The sequence below is a fragment of the Tiliqua scincoides genome, chromosome 7 (genome assembly GCF_035046505.1).
Source record: "Tiliqua scincoides isolate rTilSci1 chromosome 7, rTilSci1.hap2, whole genome shotgun sequence".
NCBI classification, from domain to species: Eukaryota; Metazoa; Chordata; class Lepidosauria; order Squamata; family Scincidae; genus Tiliqua; species Tiliqua scincoides.
Window position 1 is genome coordinate 1,983,790 of NC_089827.1, and position 27,212 is coordinate 2,011,001.

The 27,212-nt window shown below is 45.2% G+C and overlaps 1 protein-coding gene across 1 annotated transcript in view; it reads right to left on the reverse strand.

Moving 5' to 3' along the window:
- The window catches only part of SCUBE1 (signal peptide, CUB domain and EGF like domain containing 1), a 161,104-nt gene that overhangs the window by 15,123 nt on the left and 118,769 nt on the right, over nucleotides 1-27,212 (reverse strand). Inside the window, exons 10-14 of the mRNA XM_066633612.1 lie at nucleotides 18,314-18,436; nucleotides 3,668-3,784; nucleotides 3,059-3,181; nucleotides 1,489-1,608; nucleotides 604-696 (exon numbers count right to left, since the gene is read on the reverse strand). Of these exons, the coding sequence (XP_066489709.1) occupies nucleotides 604-696; nucleotides 1,489-1,608; nucleotides 3,059-3,181; nucleotides 3,668-3,784; nucleotides 18,314-18,436 (576 nt within the window). The remainder of the gene's footprint in view (nucleotides 1-603; nucleotides 697-1,488; nucleotides 1,609-3,058; nucleotides 3,182-3,667; nucleotides 3,785-18,313; nucleotides 18,437-27,212) is intronic.

Genomic DNA, 27,212 nt, shown 5'->3' on the forward strand with positions numbered 1-27,212 from the left:
TGAATACAGTGGGTTCTCTTTATCTGCGGGATTGGCATTCACAGATTTCAGTATCTGCAGATGTCAAGTCCTCGGCTGGAGGGCCTCAGAAGGCCTCCTGGACGCAGTCAGAAGGAACTTCCAGTTTGCACTGGCAACTTATGGACAGATTTGGGAGGTCCTCTGTAGTAGCAGAGCCAGGGGAGGGTGGAGTTGTAAGTGCTGCATGGCTCCGAAACTCAACATGTTAGCCATCCCGAGAAGCAAAAGCAATGTGGGGGAATCTCCTCCACATTGCTTCCCCTCCGGAAGGCTTCAAGAGTGAGGGGGATGGGCAGTTTACATGGCAACTTTGGGAGCCGTGTGGCACTTACAACTCCACCCCCCCCCCCGGCTCCACTACTGGTCCTCTGAGACCCTTCAGCTGCAGATTTAATTATCTGTGGAATTTGGTATCGATAGGGGGACCTAGAACGGATTCCCCATTATATACTGAGGACCCACTGTAGCTATAAAAGGATCTATACAAGATATACTAGGACCACAACCAAGATAATGGGTGCCCAGGAGTGGCTTCCTCTCCCATAATATCCATCGTCAGAAATACTAAACTATAATACTTGCCTGCACAGTTCGACAGCGTAGTGTTGCGCTTCTGTTGCCACCTGCCCTGCTGAGCAGGCACGCCACAGCTGACAGAATAGCTGTTCTCCGAGTCTGCGCAAAAGATGCAAAGAAAAAAAAATATCCCCCCATATTCATATTTGGATAGGAAAAGCCACCAAATACATGAAATTGCAATGACTGAAAGGTCTGACAAAACCAGGTCTGATCCAACCGCATTTATTATAAAATTTAAAAATGAATGAATGGATGTATAATGAATGAATGAATGAATGAATGAATGAAGCAAAGTACACACAAAAACCCTCTTTACCATCAGTTTACCTGACAGGCCCAAACGTACACCGTCAGTTTGGAGACTTCGGGCTACTCAATAAGGCAAACAAAAACATATACGCCATTTTTTTCAGGTCAGAATCCAGCTGAGGCCACAGTCTTCTTTTGTTAGCTACTGCAAATGTATAACATGTTTGGCAGGGTTGGCCTGAGACCTCCTGATGCCTGAGGCAGCATGCCGCATGCTTCCACCTTTATCAGGTGACTTGCCAGCCTCTGCTCCCCCCATTCTCCAGTGTTCTGGCTGAGCCCTCCCCTCCACATTCTCCCTTCCTCTCTGCCCCCCTCCAGGGGGAGCAGAAAGTTCTCCAATCCAGGGAGTGGAAAGAGAAGGAGGAGCAGTGGAGGCAAGCAGGCAGATGGAGATGGGTACTTCTCCACCAATCTGCTTCCTGCTTCAGTTGGCCTCAGGGATAGGCCGGCCCTGGTGTTTGGTCTTGAATAAACTGTTGTCTATACTAAACAAGAGTTTAAAGAATTATAAATAAAACAAAAAACAGAATCTCCCTTTGCTTGTTATGAAAAAGAAAAGTGCTATTGTGTACCAACCTGGAACAAAATGTGTATTTGATGGACAGGATAAGAAACAGCTCTCGATGCCTCCCAATTTGTTGCAGACCAGCTGAGCTTTCGGAACTGGCTTGGCGTCTGGGAGGCATTTCACCACCTCTGAGGAAGAAGTGATAGAAAATAAGACACAGTAAAGGTGAAATGTGTTGGTTAGAGGCATAGGCTGACCCAACAAGCTAAGTGCAATCCACCAGAGAGGTCATGTGGGTTGCTAGTGGCTAAATAATGCCCCCCTCCATGTTGGTTACTTCAGGCAGGCAGCAAAAATGGGAGGTTATTGCACTCCTCTTGATAATCCTTCAAAGCAGCATTTTGCAACTGGTGTGCTGAGAAGGTCCTCGGGTATGCTGCAGGAGTATGGAGCACAGGGGTTGAAAATAACTGAAAAACTCTTCCAGGTTCAAGGGAAGAGTGTCTGTAGAGTGTCTTCATTTGTCTGTAGTAACAAATTGTCTGTCTCTCTTCCTCCACCTACCTGCCAGCTGAGGAAGAGGAACAGAGGGAAGAGACTCCTGGAAACCAGAAGTGGAAATGAGGTTAATGAAAAACAATCTTTTTTAGTAGTTGACTGGAGGGTTATAGTCCACTCCCACAGTCCACTCTCCCCCCTCTGTCCTGATTGGGATACCCCATTCGGACCAGAAAGGGGGAGAAAAAGCTTTCCCCATCTGGATATCTCGTTTCCCCCCTTAGACCCCACAGTTTGATTATCCACTGGCTTCTTTAGTTTTTTTCCCCCTTGCATTACGGTGCAAGCCCAGTTTCTTCTCTTCCCCCCATCACCCAAAGTGGTTAGGACGGTCTTGATTCTAGAATATAATTGGCAAAGATATGAATTAAGGAGATCTGGCCAAGAGAGAATAGACTTCATTTACCTGACAATATCCCTGGATCTATCCCAGAACTGGTCCAGTTCTGGAATACGAATACTGCCCATCTCCTAACTGGGGTTAAAAGATCAGGAGTGCTCTCTCCGCCCCCCTCTTTTGAAGAAAGCACGTTTTCAGCAATCATAAATCTGCACCAGAGATTTTCCTAACCATGGTTGACATCCAATCATAGTTTCACTGCGGTTAGAACTGGGGTTGAAAACTGTGGCCTGAGCAAGCCACATTGAGGCTGGAATCCTATGCACACTTTCCTGGGAATAAGCCCAATGGAAGACAACAGGATTTCTTTTGAGTAGACATGCATAGGACTGTGCTGTTAGTGATAACGGACGTGTCCAGTAATGCTGAGCTATGGCTTTTTAGTAGTCGGCGCATTGTGGCACCTGCAATATTTACTGTGCCTCCCCCCATAGCTATGCCACTGGTATAGTAAGGATCAAAAATGCAAGGGAGGGAGAAATGTGGGTGAAGGAAGTGATGAGGAAAGAGAGGGAAAGAATGTGTAAACTAGTAAAGTGCAGCCGGTCTCCTCACCTAGTGTAGGAGAGAAGAGAGAGGGCAGCATGATCACCATCTCTACTCCTTAAAAAGTGGGTTTTCTTATGTGCAATTTTTCAGGCAAGGAAAGAAGAAAGTGGCCTGCTCTCTATGACACTCACCAACACAATCCTTTTTATTCCAGTGTAGCTTCTTTCCAGACGGACAGGCGCACTCATAACTTCCCATGGTATTCAGGCACCCAGAGTCACAGCTCCCATTGCTGATGCTACATTCATCAATATCTGAAAGTACATTTAAAGAAAAAGAGTGGGGCGGGGGGGGGGCTCATTTAAAGAGTCCTCAGAATAATGATAGGCTGACCAAGATACTCTCAGACATATGGCACAGATATTCTAGCAACAGAGTGGGAGCTTTTAAAGATATCTGGGGGAGATTTTAACATAACCTGTTTATTCTACTTTTCTGGTATTTTTGTTAACTCTCACGTACACGAAAACAGGGACGGCTGCCCGGGGGCTCAGTTCAGGATTAGGACTGTGCTGTTAGGCTCTCATTGTGTGCTTGTTAAACTTTCCTCTTGTCACCGCTATTCTGAAGATTTACGGAAGATCAGGGCTTCCTTAGGAATTAAGATTATTTTTAAAATTGTTTTTCAACAGAAAAAGTTCACAAAGCAAACTACAAAAATAATTTAATTTATTAAATTGGCACTAAAAATGAAATAACTAAATCACATGCAAAAGAAAAAAAAATCAGATTCTCCAAACCTCCACAGTGCGTCATTCCATAGAGCGTGTAGCCTTTATGACAGAGGCATTCAAAGCTTCCAGGGTAGTTGATGCAAGTGTGGTCACAGGTCCTTTCAAATGAACATTCATCTATATCTTAATTCAGAGTAAAAGAAAAAATAAGGTGGAAAAACTCTGGAACTTTAACAACTGAAATTTAACACACATGATCAAAATCACCAACATTTCTCAATCAAGCTTCACAAACTGGGAAGAACTGAATAAGAAGTCAAAGGTCAGATTTCTCATATAAAACATTTGCAGAGTACAGTATTTCCAGGCCGTCGTAAAGCCTGTCCATGTGCACGGCACATCCATGTTCTGTCTTGTCCTCCACAAGGATTACCTCCACGTAGGAGAAAAGGTGAATGATGCAGCCCTTGGTCAACTAACTAGGAAGGAGTGTTGAACAACTGGTGCCTTCTGGCTGCAGTTGCCATTCTGACCACAGCGTGGCACCATTGAATCACTTGTCCTGTATCAGATAAGCGATGACAGATAAGGTGGCTGTTTGCCCTTTGGGTTTTCATAAGGATTGTGATCAACAGCATTAATGTCTCCTAGCCTGCTTTGAAAGGTAATAGCTCACACTAAAACAATAATATTGCTTCTCCTAACTGCTCAAAGAACTTTGCGTACACTCTCACAGTGGTCCTTAGGAGAGTCTCCGTGCATAGTAGGTCACTGATTCTGCCCTCCACAGCACATGGCTTGTTTGAGGTTACCAAGGGGGCAAGTTTGGAACTGGGAATTTCCTTATTCACATCTCATTCCTAACAGCACAATCCTATGCATGTCTACTCAGAAGTTCCATTGTGATGGGACTTACTCCCAGGAAAGCGTGCTTTAAGTCACTAAGCAACATTTCCTCCAAATTAAGTCATTTTATGGTGGCCACACGCAGCCTCCCCGTGTCTCGGAAGGTCAGCCAGAAGCCTCTGAGAGGCGGTTCCGTTTGGGAAGAGGCACCTCTGCCGCTTGTCATTGAGATGGTTCAAAACATGTTAATAGGAGGGCACCCTCACACAACAATGCAAATGCTCTCTCCACCCTTAAATATTCAGCAATCCCTGACTAATATAACTACACGACTATACATCCATGATATCTCTGTGCCCGTGATCATAGTCAACAGGAGTCATTCCAGTAGTAGAAAGATGGAATTTATGAATCCTTTAGCCCTTAACTTTAATTAAATTTAACTTTAATTCATAAACTTGAATGAAATGAAACAGACAAGGATTACATGCTGGGAAAAAGGATACTAGCTAACAAGCAAATGTATTTCTGTCCTCTGATGATGAGTCCACATTTTTTTAAGCAAAAATATTTTTATTAATTGGACTATCACTTGTGATTTGAATGATAATGAGAAGCCTGTTAATTAAACTAGTAAGGAGGCATGTTAAGCCTTCAAAACAGCTCTGCCTCATTTAGCGGTGTTTGCCCCCCCCTCCTTTGAAGGCTGAGGCTACCATCCTATGCACACCTTCCTAGTGGCAAGGCCCATTGAACACAATGGGACTTAATTCGGAATAGATACCCATAAAATTGTGCTGTAAATCAAAAAATATCAGCCAGCTTTAAAGATAGCCTTTCTTGGGTTGATATCTTGACTCCTGGAAATGCCCGCTAGGCTATATAGTCGAAATTTTCTGCCATCTTTATAGAATCACCAGTTTGTTGTGAAATTCAGCACTGGCCGTAGAAAAGAGAAAACTATTTCAACTGCTAACTATGCAGGAAAAGAAACTGGAAGCAGGACACTGGAATCTCTCTTCCACCCTCTGCAGATTCCAGGATACAAGATCTCAGTCAACTGCTGATTTCTACTGGCTCTTTTGATTTATTCAGGCATTTGATTGTCATTTGACAAAGCTACGTACCTCCCTTTTATTCTTTTTAACCCTACCTTAGCCCAACCCTATCAGGCTTATAGCCTGCTCTCTAGCCTCACCACTGACTCTGGATGTTGCAAAAACTGCTGTAAGGCACTTCTGTGCTAGAGGTAAGGCTTGCAGTGTCTACGCTGAGGCCAGCGCCAGTTGCACTGGGACTCAGCACTGACAAGACGCATTGTGGACGCGCCAGGTGGTATCTCTAACCTCAAAAGTTGGTTTCAGGGGGAGGGGAAGGCAGGGAGAGGGCGAAACTGGGCAGAGGGAGGGCAGACCAGAGGGAGGATTAGGCCTGCTGTGGAATCCTAAACACCCTCCTAAGCTGCAGAGACTGACATGGTCTCCTTGGTTCTGTGCCCACCCAATATTTTAATTTTTTTCACATTTTTATAGAAGGTGCAGATTTGAGTCGATCCATCAGGACCACCTGGGCTCAATACGGGGTAAGGGAACTGCTATTCCCTTACCCCATAGAGACCTCTGGGAGCTTCCCTGGCTCCACAGGATACAGCGGTGGCCATTTCGGCGCTGCCGTCTTCCTGTGCGCCAGCGAGCATAGGACTGGGCTGTCAGTTTCTGCAAACGACTGTGCTGAATGACACTGTCACTGGTATGAGAGGATGGTTGCAGGGATGTGTGGTGTTGGGGCGACAGGTGAGGCAGAGTCCTTCAAAAAGTGCTGCTGCCGCCATGTGAAGTGCGTAAGCACTGACCACCCACATGCAGAACACTCCCTGGCTTTTGGAAAATAAAGCTACCCTCCTACCCAGCATGTTGCACAGTTAGGCACACATGTAGTTTGGTCACGAGAGACCAGGGTGCCCTCCTAGCCACATAAAATTTGGGTTTAATTTTGCCAGAGAAGAGGTAGCAAAGCTCAGTGGATGGTCAGCAGAGGCCAGTAAGATGGTTTGCAATAATCTCCGGGAAGGAGAGTGCACTGGAAACACAGGGGCTGCTTCTGAGTTTCCTTGCATGGCTGAACCTCAGCAGTGAACTAAACAGATCCCTACCGGGGCCAAGCGGGTGGATGTGTGTTTTCCAAGCCCCTCCATTCAAGCCCATGACTTGGAGCCTCTTCTCCTGAAACTCTTCCCATTCCAGTCACACTCATTATGCAGGTGGTTTGGGGAGGCAAACACTTGCCAGCTTGTGGGCCGCATACCCCAGGGTATGGTTATGGCTTCTGGCCAACCTGAACTGGTCCAGAATCCTGCCACTGTCGTCTCAGAAGTGAAAGGCTCTCTGTTCCCTCTGCATAGCACCTGGCAAGCTACCGAGGATTCCAAGCTGACTCTGGTTCAGGCAAACACCACTGCAAAATGCAGACAGATGGCAGAGCGCACAAGTGCATCCGGACTTTCGGGGGGCCTTGCCATGCAAACTATCATGAACGTGAAGGATCTGAAGCAGCTCCTCAAGAGTCATAACTACACACTTCAGTGCCCAATGCAGAGTTAAACAGCTATGATGTGTCCCTGACAGTCTACCACTGACTGTCTTTTTGGACCAGTTACTGTTCTCAGACCCATTTCAGACCAGTAAGTGGCGACTGCCTGGCAGAGACCTTGTGATGCTGAAACACACATGTCCCTGTTGCTGGCTGGTCCAGCTCCTTCCTGGACAGGCATTCCTCTGCCCCTACAGCACAGTACAATGTGCCCTTCTTATCCGTGGGCTCTGCTGGAGGGCCTCAGAGGAATTTCTGGATGCAACTGGACGTGGCTTTCCGTCGCATCCAGGAGGGGTTCTGATGTGTGGGGAGGCCGTGCACAACCTCCGGAGGGCCAGGCATGACCCCCAGGTAAAGAACCAAGGCGCCACATGAACCCTCTGCAGATTTAATTAACTGCAGAATTCGGTGCCTCGGGGGGGGGGGTCCTGGAATGGATATGGATCCCCTATGGATACCGAGGGCCCACTGTACAGTTAGCTTCTGACTTCTTTAGTTGACGGAGAGGCTGAAGAAGATCCTGAAAGACAGTCACAATGCCTCTGGCAAATCCTCTGAGAAAACCATATGGGAAATACTGCCGGCTCCCTTGGAGAACGTGTGCAACCTTTCCTCCCGTCTACAGCCACATGCACGCCCTCAAATGACATACACAAAACTGACAAGAGTTTTTCTGTCCACATTTGGTTTTAAAATAGTTATTTTGTGCCTTCCTTCTTTCCTCTCAGGTTTTACCAGCAGCTGGTGCCACCCACAAAATGTTGTTCACCTCACAGTCAAGATTAAAAGGGGTGTCTTTGCCAGTGCGAGCTTGACAGGCACCCCAGAGATCAATTAATCCAGAGTTAGTGAGCACAATCAGGATTCTCTAGTGAAAATCACTAGTCCCAGATTCACTCACTTAAGAACCCAACAGCGCAAGCCTATTCATGTCTACTCAGAAGCAAGTCCCATTGTGTTCAGCAAGGCTTAGTCCCAGGAAAGTATGTATAGGATTGCAGCCCTTACCTATGAAGACCCATCTAAGAACATAAGAACAGCCCCACTGGATCAGGCCATAGGCCCATCTAGTCCAGCTTCCTGTATCTCACAGCAGCCCACCAAATGCCTCAGGGAGCACACCAGATAACAAGAGACCTCATCCTGGTGCCCTCCCTTGCATCTGACATAGCCCATTTCTAAAATCAGGATGTTGCACATACACATCATGGCTTGTAACCCATAATGGATTTTTCCTCCAGAAACTTGTCCAATCCCCTTTTAAAGGCATCCAGGCCAGATGCCGTCACCTAATTGTTCTTAAGTTACCATCACGACACAATTGTGATATATTAATATTTGTGACACAATATTAATTAATTAATCAATCAATCAATCAATCAATCAATCAATCAATTAATTATGTGACACAATATTAATATATTGTGACTCCAGATTCCAGGTATTTACAACTAGTGGTGAATTTCTAAGGAGATGATCTAAAATAAACTTCATGTACTGAAAGAACTGACAGTTATCTGTTCCTAAGAACTCTCAAGACTACTTGAATTTTAAATAATGAGTGACTTGATGTTTTATTAGTAGATGTTTATTAGTTGATGACTGCAATATCTTATTTATATTCATGGACCTTATTTTGCTATGTAAACTTTGTGAACTATTATTCAAAAGCAGTATATACATCATCATCAGCATCATACCCCAGTCCAAACACCTGGTGAGCTGTGACACCACTGATTATGATGATGCTAATTGTGCAAAGGGTGATGCTTACTGACATGCCAATTCCAGGGAATAATTAAATCAAGGAGACAGAATGGGAAAAGATTACAAAACACCAAGACCTGGAAATTGAAACACGGTGCCTTCAGGGGAAAGAAAACAACCACCAGTCCTATTGTCTCTGGTGCACTAAGTGCAATCCTCAAGGCCCTTAAGAAAGATCTGACCACTATAGGCGAGCTGCACTGCTAGGAACATTGAACTATATATAGCTAAATCTCACCAGATCTTAAAATTCTTGGGTAGAGTTCGAACTAGTGAGCACCCAAAAATCCCAGTCCAATTGTTAAAAATAATTGCAGGTCCCCATATCCATGGATCCTGTGGCCCAAGGTGTTACGCTTTTATTATATGCAGGGCACACAAAGATTGGGAGAAGGATGGTGGACTTCAGAAATTGTCCCTGCTGTGGTTCCAACTTTGATTGCACCCCTCCACATGCTAATTAAAGAAGCAAAATAGCTTCCATTGGCTTATCTGTTCTTGAGCAATTTTTAAAAAATTATTTTTGCTGGAATTTTTTTAATCTTATAAATATTTTAAGCCTCTCCAGACTGAGAGCAAAGTCCAAAGTCCAGCTGAAATGTCTGCGTGACTTCCTCTTTGCCGACGATGCAGCTGTCACTACCCACTCTGCCAAAGATCTCCAGCAGCCCATGGATCGTTTTAGCAAGGCCTGCCAAGATTTTGGACTGAAAATCAGCCTTAAGAAAACACAGGTCATGGTTCAGGATGTGGACTCACCTCCCTGCATTACAATCTCTGCGCATGAACTGGAGGTTGTCCATGACTTTGTGTACCTTGGCTCAACGATCTCCAACACTCTTTCTCTCAATACCGAGCTAAACAAATGCATCGGTAAACCAGCTACCACGTTTTCCAGACTCACAAAGAGAGTCTGGTCCAACAAGAAGCTGATGGAACATACCAAGATCCAGGTCTACAGAGCTTGCGCCCTGAGTACACTTCTGTACTGCAGCGAGTCATGGACTCTTCGCTCACAACAGGAGAGGAAACTGAATGCTTTCCACATGCGCTGCCTCCGACACATCCTCAGCATCACCTGGCAGGACAAAGCTCCAAACAACACAGTCCTGGAACGAGCTGGAATCCCTAGCATGTATGCACTGCTGAAACAGAGACGCCTGCGTTGGCTTGGTCATGTCGTGAGAATGGATGATGGCCGGATCCCAAAGGATCTCCTCTATGGAGAACTCGTGCAAGGAAAGCACCCTACAGGTAGACCACAGCTGCGATACAAGGACATCTGCAAGAGGGATCTGAAGGCCTTAGGAGTGGACCTCAACAGGTGGGAAACCCTGGCCTCTGAGCAGCCCGCTTAGAGGCAGGCTGTGCAGCATGGCCTTTCCCAGTTTGTAGAGACACTTGGCCAACAGACTGAAGCAAAGAGGCAAAGAAGGAAGGCCCACAGCCAGGGAGACAGACCAGGGACAGACTGCACTTGCTCCCAGTGTGGAAGGGACTGTCACTCCCGTATTGGCCTTTTCAGCCACACTAGACGCTGTTCCAGAACCACCATCCAGAGCGCGATACCATAGTCTCTCGAGACTGAAGGTTGCCAGCTACTAAATATTTTAAATATCTTTATGTTTTCACTATATTTTAATATTCCTGTATAATCATACTTTGTAAACTTTGTAAGTTTCTAACGATAATTCCAACCTCTGATTACAGGAAACTCGGGTTTGGGACTGAGCATGGTTTTCATCTATACATGTATGATATGAAACCATGGTTAATAATACCAGGAAGGGAAGGGAATCGCTGAAGATGGCAAGAAGCATGAGCATTCATGAAGCAGCCCCCAGGTTTGGAGGGAACCATTGTTCCATCTGCACTTGGGCCACAGTAGCTTAAATGGAAAGGCTGGTTTGGAGTCAACTGAAAGAAATGCAATGAGGCCTTTTTTTTGGCATTCACTTTTCCTTGAACTCTGCCAAATATCATTTTGCGGCTCTAGAAATTTGTTCTCAGACAGTCTCTGACATGTGCTGCTGAAAACATGAAAAATGGATCATTCCAAAGAAGGGGTCAGCTGAAGTATTCTGGTGTGCAAGCAGACTTTCTTAATGTGTATTCGTTGGACAAAATACATGTGAGGTGATGCTAACGATTCCAGGATCAAGACAGAAACAAAGAATTGCTCTTGTGCTTCCCATGGGACTTTCTTCCCCAATTCTAGCTTTTTGTATCAAGTCTTGTTGAGGAATTGATCCAAGAATGAAACATGCCATAAAAGTGGTACTTTTTATTAGTCCAGCTTCTGCTGCCTTGGAGCACAGTTCAAAAGCCGAATTTCAAGCTGTCAGCAACATGAGCTGGGTCCCATTTAGACTGACAGGAAACTGCTCCCCTCAGGTTACCATGAACAATAAATTATGGTGAGTAGTTCTGAAATATTTGACTGGGAGAAATAGGATTTGCGTTCTGTCTGTTACTTTCAGTTCTCATCCTCTCCAATGACTCCTGAGCACACTGACAGAAACAGAATTGTCACTGCTTCGGATCCAGCCTGTGCACACACAATGTGTAGAGACAATGGCCCATAACTGTGCACAGGTGAGCAGGATCCACCATCTCCCCTAGAGGAGAACAGCTTCCCTCAAATTCTGGGGAGAAACAAAGAGGCTGTACCAGAGACAACATTATATGTAACAGCCCTGCTGGATCTGGCCACAGGCTCAGTCAGTCCAGCTTCCTAAATCTCCCAGTGGCCCACCAGATGCTTTTGGGAGCACACAAGACAACTAGATACCTGCACCCTGTTGCACTCACTGCCTTGCAGCTGGCATGTCAAGGGCAGCCTTTTCTAAAAACAGGAGGTTGTATTTACCCATGATGGCTTTTACCCTGTGATGGACTTTTCCTCCATAAATCTGACCAATCTCCTTTTAAAGACATCTAAGTCAGGTGCCATCATCGCAACATGTGGCAAGGAGTTCCACAGATTAATTGCACTTCCACAAATTAATTATAGTCAGCAGCAGCAGCAGCAGCAGCATCATGTAAGTTTAGAGTATAGCAGTTAGAAACAGATTCCGGGTTCTACGGCTCTGTTTCTAGGGCAACTGTCTGTAGTAATGAATTGTCTGTCCCTCTAAGGAGCTGGTGGAGAAAGCAGAGCCCAGAAAAAGAGCCACAGAACCTAGAAGAGTCTCCTGGAAGCCAGAAATGTGAGAGGTGAACCACAGAGAAGACCACAGAGGTCAGTATGCCATGAAAAGAAAAGTTGAAAATCTCTGATGTAGACATTTGCTGCCCAATCCCGTGTGCACTGAAATTTTGGGTTTCTCCATTGTTTCCTATAGGCAGCTCTCACCTACCCTGGCAGAGAAAAAAACAAAACTTCCAAAAGAAAATTGTATGTTCCAGTATGAACTGTCACTTGTCATTTCCGATTTCTATGGTATGTGCTGCTTTCTCTGTAAATTAGTAGTGAAGAGGTAACACTTGATTGATTGGTTGTTTGGTTGGCATTGCGTGAGGGTCTTGTTCTTATGATGCTGCCTTTCTGGTCCACCAGGAAGGATTTAAGGCAGCTCACAAGCTGAGTGATATAACAGGCCCTCCCGGGTGCAACAGCAGAGCCTCCTTAGATGATGGCGCAATTAGGACAGTGAATGTCAGGGGACATTCTTTCCAGAAAATGTCAGGGGAGATGCAGAATCAAATGGGAAGCCACAGTCCTTCAAGTAATGAAGTCACAACGTGTTAAAGACAATAACCAGCCCTCGAATTGTGGCTGGAAACAAACTGGCAGTCAGTGTGGGTGATATAGTAGGGGTGCTGCGTGGTCACGATTCCTGGCTTCTGTTAAGAACGTAGGTGCTATGCAGTGAGCCAGCTCAAGTTTCTGAACAGTCTTCATGGACAGTCCTACAAAGAGCGCATTGTAGTAATGCAATCTTAACATTATCAATCTTGGAAGTCAGACTGGTCCAGGAACGGGACTGTTGGCACACCGGACATTGTTCAGCAAAGGTTCCTGTGCCCATAGCTGACACCTGGCCATCCAGGTGAGTCCAGGCCCAAACTGTGGACTTGCTCCTTCAAGGGGACTGCAGCCCCCTTCCAAAATTGGCCTACAATCCACCGCTGAGTCCACAGTTTTCCTAACCAACAGCACCTCATGCTGAGGGCATGCCCCATTCAGCCCATGTCACGTCACGTCACGTCACAGGATGACTGCTTGCTGCAACTGAGGTGGGAAGGCAGATCAAGAGACCTCGATATTTTTAAACTGCTTGAATTCTGGTGACCTTCTCTCATGATTAAAATGGCACCCACAGAGGTGGGGCGAAGTGCAAATGGATACCTTGTTGGTCTTCCAGCTTCCAGAAGCTTTCCAAACCCTACCTGGAATCCAGAGTGCCTCTTCTTGGTGTTCTTTTCCCTCTACTGGGGACAGAATAAACCTTGAAGTCTGCCTCACTCTCTTCTCTAAAGGATAAACTTCAAGCTTGACCACAAGTTCAAATATGGGTTTGTGTGGGCTTGGGTAAAAATTTTATTTTAAAATCTTTCTTGTGCGTGTTTGGATTTAAATCCTTTTTTTGGTAAAAGCAACCAGTGCAATCTTCCTGCTGGTGCCCTTTGGATGACCTCCGGCCTGGCCTCGGAGGAGCACACGGGATGAATGCTGCTCACCACATTTTCATTTACACATGGAAAAGGAAAGTTCCATAAATCATCTTTCTCCCAGACTTCATGTTTACCAGCCAACCTATGCCCAGTCTCCACTCCCTTCACATAATAAAGTCTCAAAAGAGTTTTGTGTCACGCACTGGCTCAAAGGATAAATGCGAACAGTAATTTTCTGGTTCAAGGATCCGGAATTACGGGGTCTTCTGACTTTGAGAAAAATAAAATCTGGGGTGGGGAGCCTGCCCTTTGCTCTCCAGTCATGATCAAGTCTTTCTCTTCAAACTCTTCCAGAGAGTGATGGACAGAGCAGTATCTTGCCCTACTGGAATATTTAAAGCAATGACCTTCCACCTATGGACGGAATGTGCAGAGCTTTGTAGCGGCCAAGAGAATTCTTGGGAGTGGCCAAGTGGTACAGAGAATTTCATTCAAAATTCAGAGGTGGGAAGGGGGAAGAGGAAGTTAAACTGGGTTTTAGGGAGAGTTGGTGGTTGGCACTTAGTTGGAGCTGTGTGGAAATAAGTCAGGGAGACTCTCACAATGGTCAGAAACCTTGTCTTGTGTTGGTCTGACATAAGTGCAAGAAAATCACATCCTGTAAAGCCGTCTATCAAGGTGATAGGCTTTCTGAAGAGCTGTTGGTCCAGGAGGGCTGTGCATACAGTTTTTCCAACCATGCAAATCCAGATCCTTAACTCCTTTATAGCTCTGTAAACCAGCAACTCGTTCTTTACTGGCCAAATTGCACAAAATAAAAGTAAACAGTCGCAGCTGAGATGACAAAATGAGGTGCGCAAATATACATAAACAACATGAATGAAAACATCCTCTTTGGACAAATATGTAATTACATCTGTCTGATTCAGACTGTGGGAGTATTAAAATACCCCCAAATAACCTGCCACAAGTCTCTCAGCAGCACTTAAAAATGTTTTGCCCATGGTTAAAAGAAAAAAAAAAAAAAAAGCAGAGGAAATCTAAAAATTGACACAGGGAGTAACCCCAAACTGCTCTTGTGCCTACTGCTGAAAACCTCATTCAGCGATGACATTCGGTCCATAAAGAAAGAAAACAAAATACTGGTGATTTGCACTTAACCAATTCCTTTATCTCTATAAGCTTCCTTTCATTAAACATCAGCAGTCGTGTGGCTATCTGAATTTGTGAATTCTTCCCTAAAAACACTAGATAAGAGGTAAATATCCAGAAGTCATCCATTTCTGTGAGTTGGGTACCACTATTAGTTTTGCTCTTTAGGTCTAAGTAGGCCAGGCAGAAAACAGGAAAATACATGCTGCTGTTCTCCATGCCAGACCCTAAAGAATGAGTGTTTCTATGTTTTATGCAGAGTTTTCGGCTTCTGTTGGTAAGAGTTGGTAAGAAGCCCAAAGAAGTACAAATCAGCCCTCAGCATCCACGGGCATTGCACCATAGACAGGACCAGCCAGAGCATTGCACCGTCCCGATCGGGGGGACATGGAGAAACATGGCGCTCTGGAATGAGGAGTGCAGGTCACAAGAGGGATGGATTTGGCCGAACACCGGATCTGGCTCTAGGGACGGGGTTTGCCTTACCCTTGTTTGGATGATTTGATGTGCAACACGAGGTGATACGTCTCTGGGTTCTTAAAGGGGAACTTTGGCGGTGGCAACTAGGGTGGTAGGGCACTTGGCACACAAAGGGGACACTGTGCACAAACAACCTGCTGTCCCTCATGACACAGATGGCAAGTTCATACTTGTCTCCTGTCTCCACACACAAATGCCCAACTGGCTCCTCTAAGATGAGACCTGAACAGGGGAAGGACAATGCACTCCACATTGCTAAGCGGAGGGGGAGGGAATTCCATGCTGCCATGTACTGACGCTGCAACTCCTTCTCATCTCCACCCTGCCCATTCTGACCCCTTCAAGATTATGACGTGTGTGTCTGCCCTTAAGCCTAACCATCCCTTCCTTTAGCAAGAGCTAAGAGCAGGGAGAGTCTGCTCCCTTTGTTGGAGGGGTCAGAAGGGGCCTTCTCTCAGATCAGCTGCCTTCCCAGGCTAATGAGTCACATCTACCCGGTGGCTGTTCAGTCGCCTCTTACGACAAGTACAGATGTAGCCTTGTGGCTACATCCAGTTATGGAAAAGGCTTCAGGAGTCAACCTCGAGGCAAAATCCGGAGCCGGAGTCCCTGAGGCAGTTCATGGCTGAACACAGTCACGTTCTGGCAAGTCCTGCGATGTCGCTGGAACCAACTGTATTGGCTTCTGCCTTTCCATTGGACCATTTCAGCGACATGGAGAGGGGGGATTTGCTGCATGGGTAACAGTCTATCCTCCATATCTACTTTACCCAGGCTTCGCGCACTGGAGAGGACACTCTGTTCCAGAACACCATTCAGAGCGCGATACCATAGTCTTCCGAGACTGAAGGATGCCAACAGAAGGGGCCAGAGGCTCAAACCATTGTTACTGCTGGCCAAACACTCACCTAAATCTAAAACACAACAACAGTCCAATATGATTGAAGGACCAGTTTCACAGCATTCAAGAGCTTACCTGAAACAAAGTTTCCTATTTTTCTTAATGCTAAAATTAAGGTCTTGTCACTCTCTTCTACAGTCAGTCAGATTTTAGAGCAATTCTGACACTATTTTTAGAGTCAAATGCCACCTGGCAGCTTGTCCTTGACTGACATAACCCTCAACACTATTTCTGCCAACTCATACCATCCTGTCTATGCCAGTCTGCCCTCTCTCCACAACGGCCAACCTCACCTGACGCCGACTCCCCAGTGTCTAACCACACTAAGTCCTTGGACACAGGCAAAACCAATGGGAAGTTATGGAAAGTCTTAACTGGCTTTCCTAAGGACTCTCTGGCATTCATTTGAGAAAGAATTGGATAGCAGCATATTGAGCCACATTTGATATTTTGCACGGTCTTGAAAACATTCAAAATGCTTGCCCTTGACTGACATAGATTCTGAACAATCATACACTAAATAGGAAGCCTCGATATTGACTGCAATATCAAATCAATAAAGTGCCTGAAGATATCCTCAGGCTTTAAAATTAGCGTCAGTTAGACATGCGGAAATCACATTTCTTTCTTTGCACTCAGAAAGCCCCACCTGCTCTCCCAAATCCAGACTGTCCTTCACAAGATGTTCAGAGTCAGAGGCATTTTAAAAACATTTCCCTATCACAACAGCCCATATGTTCTGTTCCAGTAATTATTGTGGAAATCATCCCATAAAAAGGGGGTGCCATGTGTTGGTAGCTAAAACACAGAAGCACCCCACTGGAAAGCTAAGGAGTGTGTGTGAGTGGGAGGGAGGGGTGCGTAAGACCACCCTCAACACGGACAAAGTTCATTTTCAAAATTATGCACCACAAAGCACCTTCCAGGCAACTCCCTGTGTCTGCTCATAGCGAGCTACTCCAGGAGCTGTGGGCTTGGTGTATTTCCTCTCAGGTTCATGCTTAGGGACAGGGCAGGTTGCATTTTGGCCAGTACCTGGGTCCCTCTTATTGGACCACTCCTATTCTAAGCCCAGCTAGTAGTGTCTGGTGAAGACCAAGACCAGCCTCACAGCCAGTTTGGATGATGTGCTTCTGAGAAGACAGAATTCCATATGACCCAGGCATTCCACAACCAGCTCCTCAAATACCATCAGCTTATCCTAATGGCAGATGTTACAGAAACAACAAAAAAAATCAAAAGTAAAATCGCAAAGATGAGAATTTGGACAATTGAAGCAGGTTGTCTATTGTAACTCAAGATATTAGTTACAGAATGGGTATTTGATTGCAGAACTTCTCTGAACTATAAAACATATAGAGGGAAGTACTTTATCTAGATCAGTGGCCTTCAACATTTTAGTGCCACAACCCAAACAAACAAACAAACAAACAAACAAACAAACAAACAAACAAACAAACAAACAAACAAACAAACAAACAAACAAACAAACAAATGACTGGTGACCTCACTGTTGATTCCACCCCCTCCCAAGACCCTATCTACCCACACCCATCCCCATCTCCACACACTCTCGGCCCTGGTAATGCCCTCCAGCACTGTTCATTGTAACCAAATAACCTTATTAGAGAGAACAGAAAAAGTTACTGTGAAGCCTGGCACTCGTGAAAACTATTTTAGCACAACTGCTAAGAACCTGAGCAGAACTGGAACACAATCTCCTGGTACCTGAAGGGATACACCAGATGCCTTGCCTTTTACCCAGTGTGGTGCTCTAGTCCAGTGAGTGGTCTTGCTGTGACCCCACAACTGAAGTTTTGTGACCCTATTAGGGTCCCGACCCCAAGGTTGAAGAACACTGATCTATAGCACGTCAATCCTCCATGTCAGAACTCTGACACCCTCCCAGTGTTTCTCAAACTAGAATGTGAAGGGCATCAGAGAGAAGTGTACCACCTTCTAGCTCTGGTCAAAAGAGGGAATTGCATCCACACAGCAAGACACTCATCACACCAATAAACCAGAGTAGATCAATTTGACATTGCCTGACCTCTGCTCAAAGCTTTCAAGACAGGCGTGCTTCCCTTCTCCCAAGCAATTAGGATACTTTGCTATTTCCACTTATGGTTCCATTTGCTTTGACACTCAATGCAGAAACACCTGCATTGGTTCTGAAAATAACAGTAGCAATTCAATCACAATATTTCACAACGAAATGTGTGCTTCTGTGCCTACTGCTAAAATAAATCTTTTGAGGATCTTATCTCTAGCACTGTAGGAACTAAATATGCGCCATCATGAGGTTTTGCTTTGTTTTTTTAAAGCAGGATAACAAATTTTAATTAAAAGAATATTACCTTGGCAGGTTCGTTCATCTGTTAGTAGTTTATAGCCTTTCTGGCAGCTACACTCAAAGCTGCCCACAGTGTTTCGGCAGAAATGGTCACAGCCGCCATTGTTTACCAGACATTCATCTATATCTGTCAGAAACAGCAGCAGAAGAAAAGGAGCAAACATTAGGATACAATCTGGGAAAAGAGATGCATGATACCCACCCCATGGCTCTGCTGTGAATGCCTGCCTTGTCCGAGGTTAGGCAGACTGGCAAAAAATGGGCAGGGCCATTTGCAGTGATGGCATCAATGCTATGACATCCCCTCCCTGAAGAAGTTCATAAGGACCACTCTGTCATGCTCTTTAGGATCATGTAGACATTATTTTCCCATCAGGCTTTGGGAGAAAGCAGCTGACCTGGTTTGAGAGGGTCTTACTAGTTTAGTTGGGGGCTGTTTTTATTATTCAGTTGTTTTTTTTAAGTTGAATTGCTCATTGGATTTTAGCTGCTTCTCTGATTTTATGAATGGTGGCTTTATTCCTATTTTTGTGGTTATTGCTAGTTTTAACTATTGAGGGTCCCAGTGAACTTTGTTGGTAGACATTATAAATGTTGGTAGACATTTAAAAACACAGTAGCTAAATAAAGGATTGGAAAAGAACAGCGACCAACTCATCCAAATCTGTGATTACACTCAGTGTTTTAAATGTCTCCCAGACAAATGGCTTGAGCAACTTATTTGAGGTTAAAGTGGATTCAAACTTTTGCAATGGGCTCAACTCTTTTCACCTGGGCCTGTGCTCAAATATATTATTTGATTATAATAAGCAGAAACAGAAACAGCTGCTGAAACAGAGACGCCTGCGTTGGCTCAGTCATGTTGTGAGAATGGATGATGGCCGGATCCCAAAGGATCTCCTCTATGGAAAGGGCGCAAGGAAAGCGCCCTACAGGTAGACCACAGCTGCAATACAAGGACATCTGCAAGAGGGATCTGAAGGCCTTAGGAGTGGACCTCAACAGGTGGGAAACCCTGGCCTCTGAGCAGCCTGCTTGGAGGCAGGCTGTGCAGCATGGCCTTTCCCAGTTTGAAGAGACACTTGGCCAACAGTCTGAGGCAAAGAAGGAAGGCCCATAGCCAGGGAGACAGACCAGGGACAGACTGCACTTGCTCCCGGTGTGGAAGGGATTGTCACTCCCGAATTGGCCTTTACAGCCACACTAGACGCTGTTCCAGAACCACCACTCAGAGCGCGATACCAGAGTCTTTCGAGACTGAAGGTTGCCAACAATGATGATAATGAAATGGAGTAAGGTAATAACCAGAGACATTAACAGCGCAATCTGACCCCCACCCCCAAGCTGGCACAAGTCCCTGTCTGTTCCAACTCATATTAGGATTGCGTCCTAAAAGGATAATTCATAAATCTATGTTTATTTCCAGTTTGGGCAAGTGCTTTAGCAATGTCCTCAATTTCACAAAGGGAACAGTCTGTCTGAAATCATGGTATCTGAGTCCGAAACAAGTCCAAGGCAAAACTTGGGCTGAATTGCTGTGGTTTTGGTTTCTCCATCAACACAGCCATAAAACAGATTTAAAAGGAGGAATCCAATTTATTACAGGATGTTAGAATACAACTGAGCCATTCCAAAGCCATTCAAACCAAATTAGCTACAATGAATTGCATTTTAGTGAATAATTCCAGGATGCCAAACCAACAACTTTGTTAAACACATACTAAGTATTAAAAAAGTCAGCATGAAGGTAAATCACCTTAGTAATGCAAATATGTTCTAGGCCCTGGGGCCACTTGCGGCCCTCGAGGACTTCCAATGCGGCCCTCAGGGAGCCCCCAGTCTCCAATGAGACTGTGGCCCTCTGGAGATTTGCTGGAGCCCGCACTGGCCTGACACAACTGCTCTCAGCGTGAGGGCGACTGTTTGACCTCTCGCGTGAGCTGTGGGATGAGGGCTTCCTCTACTGCTTGCTGTTTCACATCTGTGATGCAGTAGTGGCAGCAAAGGAAAGGCCAGCCTATTCCAAGACCTTCTTTCATTCATATAAGTTCATCTTTAATATATACATTTATGTAAACGTATGTAAATTTACTCAAATTTAAAATGTAAATCAATTTTTTCCCCAGCCCCCGACACAGTGTCAGAGAGATGATGTGGCCCTCCTGCCAAAAACTTTGGACACCCCTGATCTACACCAATCACAAAGCACCAGATAAAACCAGTTTTCACTTAACTGGGCAGGTAGCACTCTGTCCAGCCACCACAAGGCTCTACCTACAGTGTTCTTGAATGGTATTTGAAGTTATGTTCCTGAGTGTTGTTTAGAATGGAAGTTATGTAAAAAATCTGAACCACAAAAATTTGAAGTTGAAAATCAGTAGACAATTTAATACTCTGAAGTTTCAAAAACCACAAATAAAGGCAAAGCTCTATTCCAGAGTTCACAGTATCCAAAAATGCCAGTTCAAATCTCATGTTTCTAAATGAGCAGGAATGCGAGATTTGTTCTGAACATTCACATTTGCATTTGATATCACTGACAGGGAAACTAACCACGATATTTGATTTTATTCCTATTTTAAACAGGTCGTGCTTGAAGCACCAGCAACGTCAAGGGGGACAGGTGCACAGAAACGGATGTTTCTATGTGTTACATAATTCAATACTTTCCCCCAACGTAATGTTAGCTCATCTTTTATGGAACTGCGAGAAACAGAACATAAGAACTTCCTTTGATTTCAGGAGGCCGAACTGTCAGCTTCAGAGTTGTCAGCTTCACCATCCTAATCACTGCTTCAGCTGGCATAGCAGGCACTGTGCCAGCCGAGAGGGTTGCAAATGTGTGACAAAGCAGGTTTGTGACACCCGGAGAGTAAGCATTGTAGGTGGGAAAGTCTGTGCCGCTCCACTGACACTGCATGACAAGCCCCCCGTCCACTGGTACAAACAGGTAAGGTTCCAACCAGTGCAGGAGTATGTGAAGGGTGGTGGGGAGGAGGGATTTCTGGGTGGGGGAGGGTGGAATGGGGGTGGATCAGGCCAGAGAGAGGGCTAGGATTGGTGGAGGCCTCCTCTGCTGTATCCTAACCCCCTTCCTGGAACAAGAAGCTTTACATAGGGTTGCTTGGACTTCCACCAGCTAATTAGCTGGCAAAGATCTGAGTAGTCCCATAGAGCAGGCTGGGATGTTACTTGGGGTAAGGGGGAAAATATCTCCTTACTCCGAGGAGACTTCTAGTCTGCCCCAGAGCTGCACTGGATACATCAGAGTTCATGTGGCCCTCCTATGCCAGCGCAGCTTAGGACTGGGCTGCCTGTCCAGTGGTGGCATTCCATTGAAGCTGATGGGTAACTGCTAATTTAGCACCAACTGAAAAAAAGATGGGCTGAGACTGGGAATCATGCACTTTTGTGCTGCTGTTTAAACTCAGGGCCTCAAAACAAGGAGGAGGTCAGGATCAACAACTGCAAAAACATCCTGAATGATCAAAATAGTACTATTTCTTTTCAAGGTTGCAGCATGACTAACAAGGCCTGTAAAAATTATTTCATTCTACAGAGGGCAGAGCATGGCTGCGTTTCACTTGAAATGGAACAGGATCCATGATTTTCACCTCTAACCAAGCCAACAGCCCCTGTTGTTTTTCTTTCCGTAATTATAAATAAAATCTTGTTATGAGACATGTAAAAACAACAAATGATTCCAGGAGCTGAATCATCTTTACAGGTTTGGCATCCAGTCTTCTTACACCCAAAATAATAGCCTACAAACATCTGACCAGAAGCAAGGCCCACTGAGTTCAACGAGACTTACTCCAGGGGAAGCGAATATTTCCCCCATGTATGGCTAAGAGGCACTTTTTCAAGTGGGTGCTCCTTTTTGTAGCAGGGGGAGAGTAACTGGCCCACCTCACCCCAGCAGTGTCTGTTCTGGTGGCTGTCTGCTGGGATTCATTTGCATCTTTTTAGATTGTGAGCCCTTTTGGGACAGGGAGCCATTTAGTTATTTGGTTTTTCTCTGTAAACCACTTTGTGAACTTTAGTTGAAAAGCGGTATATAAATACTGTTAATAATAATAATAATAATAATAATAATAATAATAATAATAATAATAATAATAATAATATTGGGTTGCAGGCACAAAAATTGCTTTCATCAAATATTGGTCTTAAACAGCAACACATTTCTAAAAGACGAATGCAGTGGATGTTTATCACTGGATGACTGATAAATAAAGGTGGTCTATACATTTCCTGCATAGCAGCTGGCTGTTGTGGGGGAGCCAGAAGAAAGAAAACAAATAGAAAATCTGGTGGACTGTTGCTGAGGAAGATGTCTGGGCAGGAGGTCTGGTCTAGAGGGTTGAGCCTCCATTTGCCTGAAGATAACATCCGAAGGTCGCCAGTTTGAGGCCACCGGCACCGTGCGACCTTGAAGCAGCTGACAAGCTGAGCCGAGCTATTCCATCTGCTCTGAGTGTGGGAGGATGGAGGCCAGAATGTGCGACCAGATCAAGAAAGAAACACCTGAATGTTGTGGTTTCTTGAAAGATAGAAACCTTCTTTCAAATTGTAAAAATCCCTACGGGGATTTAAACTGCCTGCCCATGTAAACTGCCTTGAATAAAGTCTAAGGAGAAATCTGAGGACCAAGAAAGGCGGTATAGAAATACCTGTATTATTATTATTATTATTATTATTATTATTATTATTATTATTATTATTATTATTATTACTATATTCCATTCCTTCCCCTTATCTCTTTCTGCTCCTGACCTGAAAAGCTGCTAGTAACAATGTTGTTACTACTTTAGAGCAGCTCTCAGATGCATTTTCTAAAGAGTATTTTCCATTCTGAGGTTATTATATTGGCAACCTTCAGTCTCGAAAGACTCTGGTATCGCGCTCTGAAAGTTGGTTCTGGCACAGCATCTAGTGTGGCTGAAAAGGCTGATTCGGGAGTGACAGTCCCTTCCACACCGGGAGCAAGTGCAGTCTGTCCCTGGTCTGTCTCCCTGGCTATGGGCCTTCCTTCTTTGCCTCTTAGCCTCAGACTGTTGGCAAAGTGTCTCTTCAAATGGGATAAAGTGCATGAAAAAACGTAGAAAAGAAAGAAAAAGTGTATGTTTGGGTGCAAAACCCACACAGATTTTCTTATCTGTGAGGTTTTCTTCTTGCCATGGAATCTCCAAGTACCCCTTGCCCGCTTTTTCACCTCTTAATCTGTGAGTTTGGAGCCTTCCAAGCGAGCTTTTGAACATATGGTCACAAAACTTATGTGGTGTTTGATATCTGCGAGCCTCAGAGGAGCAGCAGCATAGCTGGGGGGTGGGAACCCGGGACCAGGTAATGTGAAGATGCCCCCTGCAATTGGCAAGCATCTGTGTGTTGCCATCATTGACCCAAATGGCTCCAACAAATGTGTGCAATGGGCTGCTTACATGGCACATCACAGTTCCTGCTGTACTTACCACACACCTCCAGTTACACTACTGTCTCATGTTTGTTGAGATACATCATTCTTCATGGATGCTGCAAGTGGACGGCTAATCTGGAGAGCACCCTTTATTTGCTGCAATTCTATCCCACCTTTCTCCCCCTGGGGAGACCCAAACTGAGCTTCCACTTCAAAAAATCTGTTTTTGAACCTTTGTCCCAATAAGAAAAAAAGGGGCCTATGAATAATTTCTTTCTTTGGTTGGGGCGGGTTATAATGAGTGACACTACCAATTAAAAAATTTGATAATTTGGTAGGAAATAGTAAAGTTTCTCAGTCTGTATCTTTCACAATGCAATGCCTGAATGTGGGAGCCACTGGGAGGAATTTTACCAGGGGATATAATGTTTCTTTTGGGTCCCTTCCTTCTCCTTCAAATGTGAATTTGGTTCTCAGGCACCCTTTTGACCCCGGGCCCAGGTACAGTGGCTGGGCCCAAACTGGTCTGAAGATTGTCAAAGGGAGGCAGGCTCTTTGTATGTAAATAAATGCAGGAGTCCAGAAGGTCAGAAGCAATGCAATTAATTACATCACCCCTGAACTTCCAGGTGATGCTGATCTCCAGCTCAGTGCCACTGCCCTGGGTGTGATCTGTAGCAGGCATGCCTCTGATTCTTCGGTATGTACATACCTTCATCTACTGCATTATACCCGAAGAGGAGGAGGTAAACTTTTAGAACAAGGACCAACAATATCAATTCCACCTTGCTGGGAAGGAGGATACAACATTTTCCTTGTCGTACTCCTAAAGAAGCCCAGCTCTGAATTTTGCATGGCAAATCAGCTGGTGATGTTGCCAGTGCTGGAAATTTACCTCCAACTGTATTGAACTCCTGAAGTTTCTCCACTCGTAAATCAGCTTCTGTCAACTAAATCTTCTGCTCTGTCAGCTGTACATGTTGCGTGCAACATGATTAAATGCTAAACTGATTAGACTCGTTATATACTTCAGCTAGAAAAGACTACAAAAGGATTTGGCACCTGGCAAGAAAATTGCACAGGTGCCAAGAATTTGTGGATTGATGCCCAGTGAACTGGAAATACAAGTGTCAAAATTGGTAGGGGTATTAGGGGGGAAGGAGCTGGGAAAGGTGCAGGGATTGATGGAATATCTTTCGTGTCAGCCTCTGCTTTCAGGAATGTGTTGGGACAGTACCACGGAGTTTGAATGAGAAATGATATTTCGATAGCTCTAAATTGCATTGGACAGAAGCAGATGCTGCCTTCATAAGAACAGCCCCACTGGATCAGGCCATAGGCCCATCTAATCCAGCTTCCTGTATCTCACAGCGGCCCACCAAATGCCCCAGGGAGCACACCAGATAACAAGAGACCTCATCCTGGTGCCCTCCCTTGCATCTAGCCTTCTGACATAGCCCATTTCTATAATCAGGAGGTTGCACATACACATCATGGCTTGTACCTTGTAATGGATTTTTCCTCCAGAAACTTGTCCAATCCCCTTTTAAAGGCATCCAGGCCAGACGCCATCACCACATCCAGTGGCAAGGAGTTCCACAGACCGACCACACGCTGAGTAAAGAAATATTTTCTTTTGTCTGTTCTAACTCTCCCAACACTCAATTTTAATGGATGTCCCCTGGTTCTGGTGTTATGTGAGAGACTAAAGAGCATCTCTTTATCCATTTTATCCTTCCCATGCATAACTTTGTATGTCTCAATCATGTCCCCCCTCAGGCGTCTCTACTCTTCCTGTCTTGAAAAACTGGAACCATTTTGTGTCGGTTCCAGTTTTTCAAGACAGGAAGAGCCAGAAGGCAACATATGTGCTAAGAAAGGGTCTTTAAGGCAAAACTATGGCTCTGGACCAGGAGACGTCCAACGTCTGGACCTCAGGGGACCGTCTTGCACTTGGTCTGCAACAGATTCTGAGACATGTTCTAGCAGCTGTGTTCTGGGCATGCACAGAATGCCATCCAAGTCTGTCACGGGGAGCTGGCACTCCGTTCACAAAGAGAAAGTGCCACAGAATGCAGCCAACACTCACTTGTGTCTGTGTATTGCAGGGGAAGATTGGCCAAGCTGTGTCAGGAAGACACGTGTTGCTTATTCCTCTGGAAGAGAAACCATGGAATATCCTTAGACGCCATAGTTCGCAGTGAAAAGCAGCCACTCCAACTGTACTGAAACTGGAGCCATCTCTGAGTTACAAAATACACCAGGTTGCCATTATAAGTTGGGGTGAGGGAGTGGAAAGCTTGACTTTAGAGCAAAACGTTAGAAGAATTTAGAAGTTAGAAGAATTTAACTAGGGGTTAATGGTGAATCCAGAATGAACACTCGTTGGCTGCTCCTGTGGCAAGAGTGACCTTCCTACTGGAAGGTTCCATGGGCAGCACCAAAGAACATGTGGCTGAAACACACTGAGGAAGATTCGAAGAATGACCATCAAAGAGGCTAGAAACATCGACAACAATTAGTGACACATGGAGCCTAGCAGCACATACAGCAGCGCATTGCCTGAGTCGAGAGCTTAGTGTCAGGCAGAAAATACCCTTAAAATCTCGTTTTGCAATGCATTGTTTGGCAGGGTATAAACAGCATAAATAAACAAATAAGGAACACACCACAACAGACGATAATTTGCAAAGAAATCACTTTGCAAAAGCAGTTCCTGCCAAAAATCATGCAAGTGAGCTGGAACAACTGATTCCACTAAACAACAGCATCCACATCGTTCAAACACACATCAAAACTCAAGGACACCTAGTGACAAACGCCCCTTTCTATTATACAGCATGAGTTCCTGCCAATAATGGATCTTTCAGAGTAATTCCTTGCCTTATTCAGGGACTTATTCAGCACCAACCGATGACTTCCATTGTCAAGGAGCCATTCTTAATACAGGCATCCCCACCATGGCAACCGGGAGAGCATCAGACCGGGTACTGGCCAAGGGCCAACTCCTATCAGAGCACCCACTTAGTCAGGCCAAACCTTGAATACTCATGGTACCAGCAGTGGCACACAATGCCCCATGGCAGGGGATGTGTGGCAGCCTCTCCCCCTTCTGTCTCTTCCCAAGGGGGAAGGTCAACATCAAAGAGGATCTGGGAGGACACGGCAAGGGCAATAGAGACTCAGGGGACCTTGTGATGCAGGGAGAAATTTATTATTACCATTACGGAACAACTCACAGTGTTGACCGCAGTCCAACCCAGCAGTGAACTAGAGCCTCCTGGCACCCAGGGCTGGGCAACACAGCGACACGCAACATCACCCCCTATGTCATCACGTCTTCCCTGCACCTGAGCCAGAGAAGCCCCCTGCTTTTAGAACGGCTCCATTTTGTAGCTATTTGGAGCCAGGGAAGAGCACTGGGTGGACCCACCTCACAGCACTAGCCATTTCCAGAGACAAGCAATGAGAACACCCCTCCTGAATG